The sequence below is a fragment of the Ptychodera flava genome, chromosome 12 (assembly GCF_041260155.1).
Source record: "Ptychodera flava strain L36383 chromosome 12, AS_Pfla_20210202, whole genome shotgun sequence".
In the NCBI taxonomy this organism is placed as follows: domain Eukaryota; kingdom Metazoa; phylum Hemichordata; class Enteropneusta; family Ptychoderidae; genus Ptychodera; species Ptychodera flava.
The window spans coordinates 30,708,314-30,719,659 of NC_091939.1; the positions used below are offsets into that span (position 1 = coordinate 30,708,314).

Consider the following 11,346-nt stretch of genomic DNA (forward strand, 5'->3'; position numbering starts at 1 on the left):
ACCACACTCTCTGCTAGTGTGAGTTGAGTATAATAAAGATTGATTGATTGATTGATAATTCATACTGATCTGAATGTAATCAGCTGCACCATGCTATGCGCCTCGATCGGAGGTATTAGACTCTTCGTAAATGCAAGAAGTCGCAAGACAAAAATTGCTATGTTGCGACATTGTCAACCCCCACCCCCTCCCCGTCTGGCGTACCATAAAGATCGAATTCCCCACTACCAGGACTCGAAGTGCGATCAGTATAACCCCTGATGCCCCGCATTCCCACGGTGGGAAACATTGATAGGTGCATGACATTCAAGTCTGAATCACATGATTCAGAGTCAGTCATCATCTGCATCTGTTACAGGTCTTGACGGAGAAATTTTCATCATTTATTCCAAATTTCAGTCGGTCATAAGGACCGACATGTTGCTAAAAACTTTCGGCCCGACGAGAAATCTGTCGGTCTCGGACCGTCGGATCGACGTTAATTTCGCACACTGTCACTGATGCATTTAAAAATGAATCAATTTAAGAACTTGCCCTAGGTATATGGCTCTACAACCTGCTGATAAGAGATAGTGTTGAACATTTGCGTGCAGAACGACACATTACATGTTTGTTTTTACTCTGCGTGCATTCCTAGTAAATATGCGGCCATATGGTAATTGGGGGGGGGGGGAATTGAAAATTTTTGAGGGTATTGAGGGGAGACTTGAAAATTTTTAGGGTATTGAGGGGGGATCTGAAAAAAAATAAGATTTCAATCGCGATTCCTCCAGCCCCCCCCCCCTTACCATTTTTTGAACGCGGCCTTAGGGGGCTCGGCTATGCTCGACTACGCGTAGGTTTCAGCCCATCACAATTTATATTAGAGCTGGACTATGAAGCTGTATCAGATTACTATTATTGTTATTAGCGCCGCTAATTTACGACGCTCACTTATGCTTCAACATATTATATAATAGCTTTACATGTAAAACGAACGAAATCCTTTTGGTGAAAATATTTCGTTTGACGTTTCTCTTCAAGTTTGTATTTACAGGAAGAGAACTGGTTTCATAATCGCGAATACACATGCGCTCTCAGTAATTGTTTCATTTTCCTGTAACAGCATCGTCGTACACCACGCCCTCTTCGGCGAGTCTTATCACCCAACTTGATTTTTGCGTAGGTCAGCGGAGCGAAAATTATTGCTCTGGCTCGCGAGAATGTGTAACAGGTAAACCTACGCTTGGTCAAGCCCTTCTTTACATCCCGATTTTTTGGAGGGTCGTGTTTAGATGTAATGCATTGCTTTCCCGCACTCTGCGTAGGCGGATAAATATGAACATTTAAACAAACAAAGATGAATATTTTGGGTGATCTTTCTGCGTGAAGAGAATTTGTTTGTTTTGAGGTGAAAGACAAACAAAACTGCGGTCACTACCATTTTGAACAGTTTCCCATTCAGCCTATAGTTGTTGGATAACGGCTCATCTGAATATAACCTTGTGTTTACAACTCTTCGCCCAAAAAGGCCAGACGATCGACATCTAGAAGACTGCAGAACTCAACATGTCAGTGTCGCGATTTTTTACGGATTAAGATGAACTACCCCGTACAGGAAGGTTGACCCCTGCAAAATACTTATTGTTGTTTGGGTCGATTGTGAACGGCCAGTTGAAAACCCTGTCTCGTTCTGTAGACCAAAGCAGTGGGGTCGAAGATCTGTGGCCAGACTGATTCCTTCGACCGTATTGTATGTACTCATTACGTAATCACTTTTAACTTGTGGTCACGAGGAAAACTTGTTCGCGGCATCTTGACCTCTCTTCTCTGACGAGGGTCATCTAGCTTGGTAAAGAAACAATGCTGAAATTCCGTGAACACTGCCTGATGAGACAAGATAGTGTGGGACAGTTACAGGTAAATGCACATAAAACTGAATGAATATTCATGACTTTATAAATATTTATGATTGGTTGATCACACAGGCCATATAAACATAAACTAGTTCTTCATACGTCGTTCTGAGACGGGACATCAGAGCTGAAAATACGTTGGTTTTGGAAGCTGGAGGGGCGCATAGAAGCTTCGCAGGCGTACCATGGCCTTGCCGTCTTGCCGTAGATGTCGTTCGTTTATCACTGGAACTGCCTTCGTAATAACGATCTGCGTGTTTCTGTACGCATATTCTGAAAGTAGCGGCCAAGGCGAGGTTAATTCTATTCACCACCGTGTCTCTTTGAAACAGTCCTCTGGTAAGTGGTTTCTATTCTGTGGCAAGCTTTACTCAACACACTCGCATTTATAAAACACCTATCACAATCATACATGTAAGAGGCGAACGTAACGTTACAATATCACGCTGATTGTTTTCTTCTCTGAAAACGACAATATAAATACTTTATTCTTGTCATAGTTTACTAATGCAAATCTCAATGAATACAAGGAACCTAAAGAGCATGCGCGAATATTATAGTACCCAGAACTTCAGCAGAGAAGTTTCGACCTAGGTGTTTACTGTCACTTGAATAAATGTAACGCCTTGAAACCCAGGACAACATTTGACACTAGCAAACGATTGTAAATATTTTTATTGTAAATTATATAATCAGCCCAGGACCTTCCCTCTGATTAAATGGTTAGCTCCAACTTGCTGGACGTATTTGTAGCATAGGGATTTCTTTGCAACTGTTTGCATCTGTCTGTCTGTTGTATGTATGTATGTATATATGTATGTATGTATGTATGTATGTATGTATGTCCGTCCATTTATCTATTGCCTATCAACAGCGCTAAACGGCAGCTCCAACTGCAGAAGAAAAAAATATTTCTTTTACGTTTGCCATTTTATCCACTTTCTCAGCGACAGATGGTGCTCCAGACAAGTCAGAAAATATCATCTCCAGAAAAATGACAGCCATACATCTAATTGAAGACCCAGAAAACTTGAAAAATGTCAATTCTACAAAGTTGGAACCTGTAAGTATGGAGTATGCTCAGAATAGGATAAAAAATCACAAATGAGGGGTCCAAAGTCCATATGTCCACATCCTAGGACATAAAACCTCAAGCTTTGTTTAGATTGTAGGAGAGAGAGAGAGAGAGAGAGAGAGAGAGAGAGAGAGAGAGAGAGAGAGAGAGAGAGAGAGAGAGAGAGAGAGGAGAGAGAGAGAGAGAGAGAGAGAGAGAGAGAGAGAGAGAGTAGGGATGGAGGGTGGAAGGGACGGAGGGGAGGGAGGCGACTCTTTCTGAAGTTGATAAAATTTTGACATCATTACATGTCACACCAGACTTTCAAACGATAGCTCGGCTCCGACAGCAATGTAGTACACAGCGGTCAAGCTCAAATTTCATCCCATGCACCAAGACATGTACTCTTCATCAAAACATCAGATGCCAAACGTGGAAATCTGCACAATCCTAAAATTATGTATAGCTACATGCCGTAATAATCTGATGTCAATGGCGAATACCAGCTTCCCAATTTTGCTAATCGCGATGATCAGACAAACAGGCCGATGCTAGAGTTTAATCGATCAGGAAGTGAGAATGAATCTTCCCTTCAAAGAAACTGCATCCCGTCCAAAAACCATGCACCCAGTCAGTGTACAAAACTGTTCGCGGAAAAGGATGTTTTAAGTCAAGCGACTTCTCAGTGGGCGAGAGTGGCCGGTGTAGTTGTTTGTTCTACTATTACTGGGCGAAGAAATTCAAAGACTGACGACAACCGGTTTTTTCCTACCTTTTACATTTGAAGGGGAGCGTCATGCCTTTGGCAGTTGGCGGTTTGAAAATCCAACACGTACGGCACTCGCTCACAACAAAAACCAATCGACGTGCTGTGAGGATACAAGACTGATACAAGACCTACCCTGCTGGTGTCAGGAACTAAAATTTAGTAATTTGCGAGCAGCTTTGTCTTTTTATACTCCTAAACTTCACCGGTCACGTTGACGATGACAAATTAAATTTCTAAACCTTTTGTTCGGTCAAATTTTATCATGTGATTCGCTTGTCGATGGTACACATACCAGTTCCCTCCAAAATTGTTTCCAATGTGTGTTTCAAATGAGAGACGATTCGATCCCAAGATAAATCGTTCACTAAAATCATTTGCGTTTCATGACAATTTATAAAGCTCACTGTGAAAAATATCTTTGTTTTCTCTCTCTTAAAAATGGTCAATGGTAGAGGTTTAATGTCTGGCTTACACATGTTACATGTATCAACACATTTTGTGTGTACTTTAAAAGAAAATGTGTGTGATGAACATGCGAGTGTAAACACGGATTCTAATTACCCTGTATTAACTTTCAACAAGCTTTCCATAGCAACATCCCAGAACAACAAATTTTATACGCAGAATTGAAAACATGGTGTAATTTGCCTTGAAATGCAAATTTTAATTTCGCATCTTGTATTCAACTTCTGATAGTGAGGTTGCCTGGTCCACGAGTCAGCCTCGATTTTAAACACTGCCTGTTGGATGTCGGACCATCTTCACAACAGACGGAGAAGGTCAGTTGGGTATTGTCAAAACAGACAGACAAGCGTGTTTGATTGCGTAAGGAGTGAATCAATTAGGATTGTGTGTAGGCGAATAACAGCATGTGACGTGATAGAGGAAAGGCTCATTGGATAACGTATACATGTAACGTATCGTAGACATCTACCGCTCCAGTGTGTATGGTCAGACACATAGGACACGACGCACTCAGACGCGTTACTGTGAATTCATGAGGGTATAAGCTGTTATCGCGGGAGTGGGGGGTATCTTAATACTGACCCAGAGACGTTTTAAAGGTGGGGAGAAAGCAGAACTACGGAGTGCAGAGGATACGCACATCGTGATGGAGGGTCAGTTGCATAACACTATTACTTTTCGCTTTGTTCAAAAATCCAAGAGAGTCGAGCAAAACATCTTTGGGTACAAAGTTTGAAATCGGCTTTTAGGCCGCCTTTATTGTAAACTTGAATTCTGTCGAAACATACAAAACCAGACGAAGACAGGAACAGTGCACCAGTGCGTGACAAGACGATTTAAACCTCTGTCTAGCGGTCCATGTAACCACGGTTACTGGCAAAAGACGTAACAAAATGCAACGAGAAACAGTAGCAACCACGCGACAGACAGTTGTTGTGCAGTCTGAACAAGTTCGAGCATAAAATGAAGAAATGTGCGACATTATGGTAACTTTGCAGAACATCATCTATTAGCATTTCTGCTTCAATATATGTCCACCGAGCGATTTCGTGCAGCATTGCACACGACATGGAACGAACTTCCATCTAATTGTTTTCCTCAATCTGTTGTCACTGACAGTCTAAATAAATTTTAAAAATGTATGATTACTGGGGAACATTAATATCCATGTTCTTGATGTACTTAATTTATGAAATTACATGAGACATAAAATCTACTCAACTCATCGCTACTTGGGCTACAACGATATACAACAGTATCTTCGTGATCGCGACTGCGACCGGCAATACAGATGTCATCTTCTGTACGTGTATGGAGAGCAGTGATTTCACAATTGCCAATCAGTGCACAGCCCAATACGCCGCAATGATGCCGTTTTACGTAGGGGTAACCCTACTGATGGTGTGTGTTGATTTTTGCTTGATATCATAAAAATGGATATTCAATTTCAAAAAGGCACATCAACGCTTTTGTTCAATAATTCCACATGTCGGAGTCTGCGCAAACTGGAACTTCGCAAACTGCATGCATGGAGTTTTGTCACCTTGAGGAATTCCATGGCAATTTACTTGTAATATTGTGACAGTGTGTAAACAGATTCTATCAGTTGGGGTTCCCGACATTTAGCCCTCAACGATGCATCTTAATTAAAGATCATATCTTTTAAAAGTGAGTGTGAATTTATCTTACCATACTTGATAGACTAGAAGTCGAACTTCTTGAGCGTCTGGTAAATATTGTCACAGCATACGAGAATTTTCCAAGAAATCTGACGGAAAGCATAGAAATTTGAAAGTGTTTTTATCTGATTTTTGAAATGCTCCAGAGTGATTAAATGACAAACATAGCATGCGATACGTCATGTAGTCTTGCCCTGCCTAATTTAATTTGACAATTACAAACAAGTCGTAACTAAGTAAATAATGAGTATAACAAAATGGCTTTGAAATAAAATATCACAGTTGCGACAAACCTATATCGCGCAGCAAAAGTTCAGGGTCGAGCCGTAAACTCAATGCGACCGCACAACGTAACTTATCGTTTCCTCTCAACGCCACAGTGTATAGCGATTCGAATTCTTTTATTTTTTGCATCAGTCTTCCTTGAATACAGTTTAGTCACTCGATAATGTTCAGGAAACACAGAGCCAGTCCCTAGTGTAATTTTCCTAGGCCCCCATGAGTTGATCAAGTGACTCGGAGTATAAGACCCGATCCTTCTTTGCTAGGATTACGTTCTTGCGAGGGATTTTCTGTTATGCAAGTTCTTTTACCTCTCACTTTTCATGTAGGCCTATTTTCTAATGTTTTGCTCTTCCTGTTAAAATGACTCTGCTCAACTTCAAAAAATCAGTGTCCATTTTCATGTTATGTGAATACAACCTGTGTAATTTGCATTGGTATTGACCACAGTTTGTTTTTAGTCCTGAGTAGAATGCGTTTATCATTGTTTTCATCACGTGTTGAAAACATTGTATGTTGCTGCAAGGCTTGTATTTGTATTTCAAAATACGGTAAGAGGGGGAGTACAAGACTAAAAAATGAAATACCATTTTATCCATTGTTCCTTTCGAAGAATAAACTTTAACAGTGTGATAAAGATGAGCGCCCAAATTTCATTTTTTTGCCCACTTCTTACTCTGACAGGAAAACTTGATTTTCTACAACAAAGTTGGTAAATGCGGAAGCCGAACGATGGTATATCTGTTACGGGAGCTTGCGCGACGGAATAAATTTCATGCCACTGGAGATAATATGGAGCCAAAGATGCAACGTATTCTCCCAGAAAATGAACAGGTAGGTACTTCGATTTGAGTGGAAAATCAAAACGATCGTCGACCCTACGACCGTCAAAAAAGTCAACCAGGTCAGCTATGCTATTTCCCCAAACTGCTCGTGTGTACTTCCAACTTGGTATTACTTTGTCGATTACGAAGTCACTATGAGCCGTTGTAGCTCTATTAAGTAGTTGATTGGTCGGCGAAGTAGTGAATCTGAGAGCCAATCAAATTACTCAGCAGGTAGTGATCACGTGTACACGCTACGAGATAGCCGATGTGTTTTCCGAGGCTAAAAATACCGTTCAACGCCTACAGAGAGCATTCTCAAACGTTTTTACTGGAATAAAAACATTGGAGTAATCCGTCGGCGTTGTCATCCAACACTGCATTCTGTAAGTATAGTAGCGAATACCGTCCGTTCAGTCAAGATCATGCAACTATGTATATATATCGTCATTGCATCAGATTTCAGGTACTTGTTTTGTTTTTTGTTTATTCGTTTGTTTGTCTTGATCTCGTCTTTGTACTTATTAGTTGCGATTTTGAACAGTTCGTGGAATACAAGGAGTAAGGAACAAAGTCAAAAGAAAACTATTTATTACTAGCTTCGCATTTATATACCTCAACCAGGCATCCTCTTTGCATTCAGAAATTCTAAGACAACGTACATTTACAAAGAAATGATGGATGGATTTTGATAAAGAGATCATGCCATTCCCCTTTTTTGGCTAGGTTTGTAAAGATGTTTAAACGTTATGAACGATCTGACAATTTCGATGACTAGACTGAAACTATGGTAACCGTCGCACGGCCCCTAGTTCGCTAAGCGGCAGTATCCTTTACCATTTCAACATATGGATGGCGATGCGCCCTCAATAGTCTTTCCAACACGCTAGGCTCATCTAGCCAACCGCGCCTGCTCCTCGCCGCGCCGAGTCGGGCTCAGTTCAACCGATGAGGGCGCTAGCTAGGTCTGGAGTGTTGCCGTCGAGAGGCTGTGAGAGAGTATGTTTAAGTGTAACGTTGTTCATTTTACTTAGTGTTTATTGAATGCGATGTTGTCTGTATGTATACACAGAAGGAAATAGTCGAAAGGGTTTCAAGTTTACCTCAGCCTGCAACGTTTTACAGACACATCAACTTTATTGATTTTGAAAGGTAAGTGAGACAGTGATGAGCCGCCAGTATTTGATGTGCAGTGCTGCACTGTATCAGTAGACCGTTTCTGCTCATGGCGAGATCCAGCGATACTTTAAAATACAACAGATATTAACGTAGGAGTCTCGTGCCTTCAATGCAAGACAAGACAGGTCCCGTATGAAACATTGTACCTTGTGCACCTGTAGACTTTAAAATGAAAATAATTTATTTTATGCAGTCCCAAATGTTGTACTTAGCGAATTAACTTTCGATGATATTTTCGCTATCTTAGTTAGTGCTAATCGCAGGTTTTTGTTCTTCTTCCCACAATATTTTTGAATACCTACTTTTCGCTTGCCGACACCGCATCAATACGTTTCATGTGCACTGTTATTGTTTACATACACGTCAGGGTGCACATTGCAGTGTTATGAATGGATGATGCTGCATGCATTTGAAACGTTATCATCCGATCGACATAACAAAGAGGAGATACTGCCTGTTTTACAGATTCGGTTTCGAGAACCCAACCTACATCAACATAGTTCGACGACCTCTCTCCAGACAAGTCTCGTACTACTACTTCAGGAGATTCGGAGACGGAAAGAATTCCACGAAGCATTTTACAAGAGACACAAAATATGAAGTACGTGACACTCGACAATCCTTACAGAATATTAAATAGTTTTCAAGTAGCCTTTAGGAAGATGCAGAAAAGCCTGAATGAAAATGAAATTAATATCTCTCATCCTCTCACATTGAACTATACAATGCGTAATGCCTGACTAGTCACAACCTCGTCATGCTTCCAGCGATGTCTTCTTTATTGATTTCATAGTTTCTTATTGAATAACGCTTGTCATATTAAGTTTCGTTTTCCCATTCTTAGATAACGTTTATTTTGCGACACATTTCAGTTGTGCTCACGTTTGTGTTTTTTGTTATCATCTGTATCTTCTCGGTCCTCTATTCCTTGAAAAGAAAGGAAAAAAAGAAAGAAAAACTCATAATTTTTATCTCATTATTCCTTATTCACAGACCTTCGACGATTGTGTTCTCAGAGACAGGCCAGAATGCTCGACTAACAATACCTTTATTATCGCACAATATTTCTGCGGACAACATCCACTCTGCAGGTAAGTCTTTCGTCAAGCCCATCCCTTGAATTTCGTTACATCTTTTGTCCAAATCTTGCATGACCCACATGCACGATTTTCTGGATACTAGAGCTCGCCACTTTTGTGATTAGTTTAGTGGTAAATCGGAGATGTCAGCTGGCTCGCTTGACTTAACTAGTGCATCTTAGTAAATCATGTCTCTAATCAAATAATAATTATGTCATGTAGACGCCTGATACGTTTTATATCTGACCTACACTTTACAGTCACCATCACCCTCTTACCTGAGCTAAAACTCCTTTTGTATACTTTTAAATCACTTTCGCCGCCCTTCAGTGTCTGAAGCTTCATGGCCCGTAACGTCTGATGTATTTTCAGTGATTTCGTTCTGTTTGTCAAATACGGTGTCTTGGTTTGCTCATTACACGTAAATCATGGCGAAATTCCAAAAACATGTATTCGGTTCGTCAATACTCTCTCTCTCTCTCTCTCTCTCTCTCTCTCTCTCTCTCTCTCTCTCTCCTCTCTCTCTCTCTCTCTTCTCTCTCTCTCTCTCTCTCTCTCTCTCTCTCTCTCTGTGTTTGAGTGATATCCAACTTCCCTTCCTCATGCCATCTCACAAAAACAAATAACCGTAAAGGATCCGGAGACTCATAAACGAATTAAGTTGAATCAAGCGCCTATAGATATGTTAGTTGAAGTGTCTTGTACACGTGTTAGGGCTTCAATAAACGTTCAACTTTGTTTCAGGCTAACAGTTATTCTCCTAATTCTGATAGAGTGCCGTCAAGATGGGCTGTAGAAAGGGCGAAAGAAAATGTCATCAAATACTATTATTTTGTTGGACTGACAGAAGAATACGACGATACGTTAAAATTACTGCAGTTGATGTTGCCGAGGTTTTTCGAGGGCGCTTTTGAAATGTACAAAAGGGGAGGTAATGTACTGATAATCATCTGTTAGCAATAGTCTTTTGCCGTATGTTAATATGAGGAAGACGACGACAATTAGCTTAACACAGTAACTGCCAGTTTTCCATTCGACACAGTTTGTGCTCGGCTGCGGGCAGGCCGCAGATGTCGTCATTTACGATAACAATTTGACACCGACTTTTATTCTTTTGTTCTTCCAAGTGTAATGTATTTTGCTCGATGCTGCCCGATTCTGATACTTTATTAGACTTTTAAGAAACAAATTGTACGGTTTCAAAACATTGTTTGAAATCAACACTGCTAGGGTAAAGATCTACCAGAAGAATGATTATGCACGCTTTTATTAAACAAACGTGGCAAGCATACTGATTGTGTTGCTCGTACAGCAGATCTAATGATTGCCATAAATGTAAAAGATGCGATGGAGTGCCCCTGAGTGATTGGTGAACGTCTAGTGCATCGAATAATATCACATTTAAAGGCCACAATGCCACGGTCACGACTGTTAAGGCAGTATGCGACTCGAAAGTGAAAGACTTAAACTTTTACTCAAAACTTTCCCGAGTGAAACTTTCAACCATTCTCTTACCAAATCAATAATAAAAATCATGGGTCACCATGAAAAATTTGGAACCAGCGAAACAAACTACCCAACATTTTGCAATATTTGAAATTCAAAATGGCCGCCGCTCCTGTGTTAACTCTATGTGGGAAAATTTTGGATTTTCGAAAAAATACGGCGGTGAAAGTTTATCTTTCTCCAAGAGCTTTAAAATGAGTCCCCTCACAAGTGTAGATCAGAAAAGAATTTTAGAAATTTTAGAGTCCGACAAGCTGTCCCCGAGGCGCGTTCTACCTTAATGATGTGTTTCATGTATTTCCATTTAAGGATATGACCTAACTCTTCATTACAGATTCGACGAGGAATACGACTTCGGTGTTGAAAAGGACGCCCTCACCACGGGTGGTTGCAATCATGAACGAACGGCTCGCTCTGGAAAACGAATTTTATGATTTCATCAGAGAAAGGTTTTATCAGTTAAAAGTAAAGTACAATTTAACCACCACACACAAGTAAAAAGATTTGCATTGTATATATAACTTTTTGTCATAAGTTTTTATTCCATTCGTAATTCGTGAATTCTCAATATATTACTTTTTCATTAAAAATAAAGATATCCTGCCGCACTACAT

At 40.4% G+C, this 11,346-nt stretch overlaps 1 protein-coding gene across 1 annotated transcript; it reads left to right on the plus strand.

Annotated features, from left to right (window-relative positions):
* Positions 1 to 1,251: 1,251 nt before the first annotated feature.
* Positions 1,252 to 11,346, plus strand: LOC139145612 (uronyl 2-sulfotransferase-like). The gene is made up of 8 exons (XM_070716876.1): positions 1,252 to 2,234; positions 2,843 to 2,958; positions 6,829 to 6,978; positions 8,041 to 8,120; positions 8,613 to 8,748; positions 9,141 to 9,238; positions 10,000 to 10,157; positions 11,067 to 11,346. Exons 1-8 carry the CDS (start codon positions 2,081 to 2,083, stop codon positions 11,228 to 11,230), a joined length of 1,056 nt encoding a protein of 351 aa, XP_070572977.1. The 5' UTR covers positions 1,252 to 2,080; the 3' UTR covers positions 11,231 to 11,346.

Excerpts from the sequence above, each read along its gene's own strand:
- LOC139145612 (XM_070716876.1), top strand. The coding sequence starts at position 2,081 with ATGGCCTTGCCGTCTTGCCGTAGATGTCGTTCGTTTATCACTGGAACT. Across the intron at positions 8,121-8,612 it reads AACTTTATTGATTTTGAAAG|ATTCGGTTTCGAGAACCCAA; the intron begins GTAAGTGAGACA and ends CCTGTTTTACAG. Across the intron at positions 8,749-9,140 it reads CAAGAGACACAAAATATGAA|ACCTTCGACGATTGTGTTCT; the intron begins GTACGTGACACT and ends CCTTATTCACAG.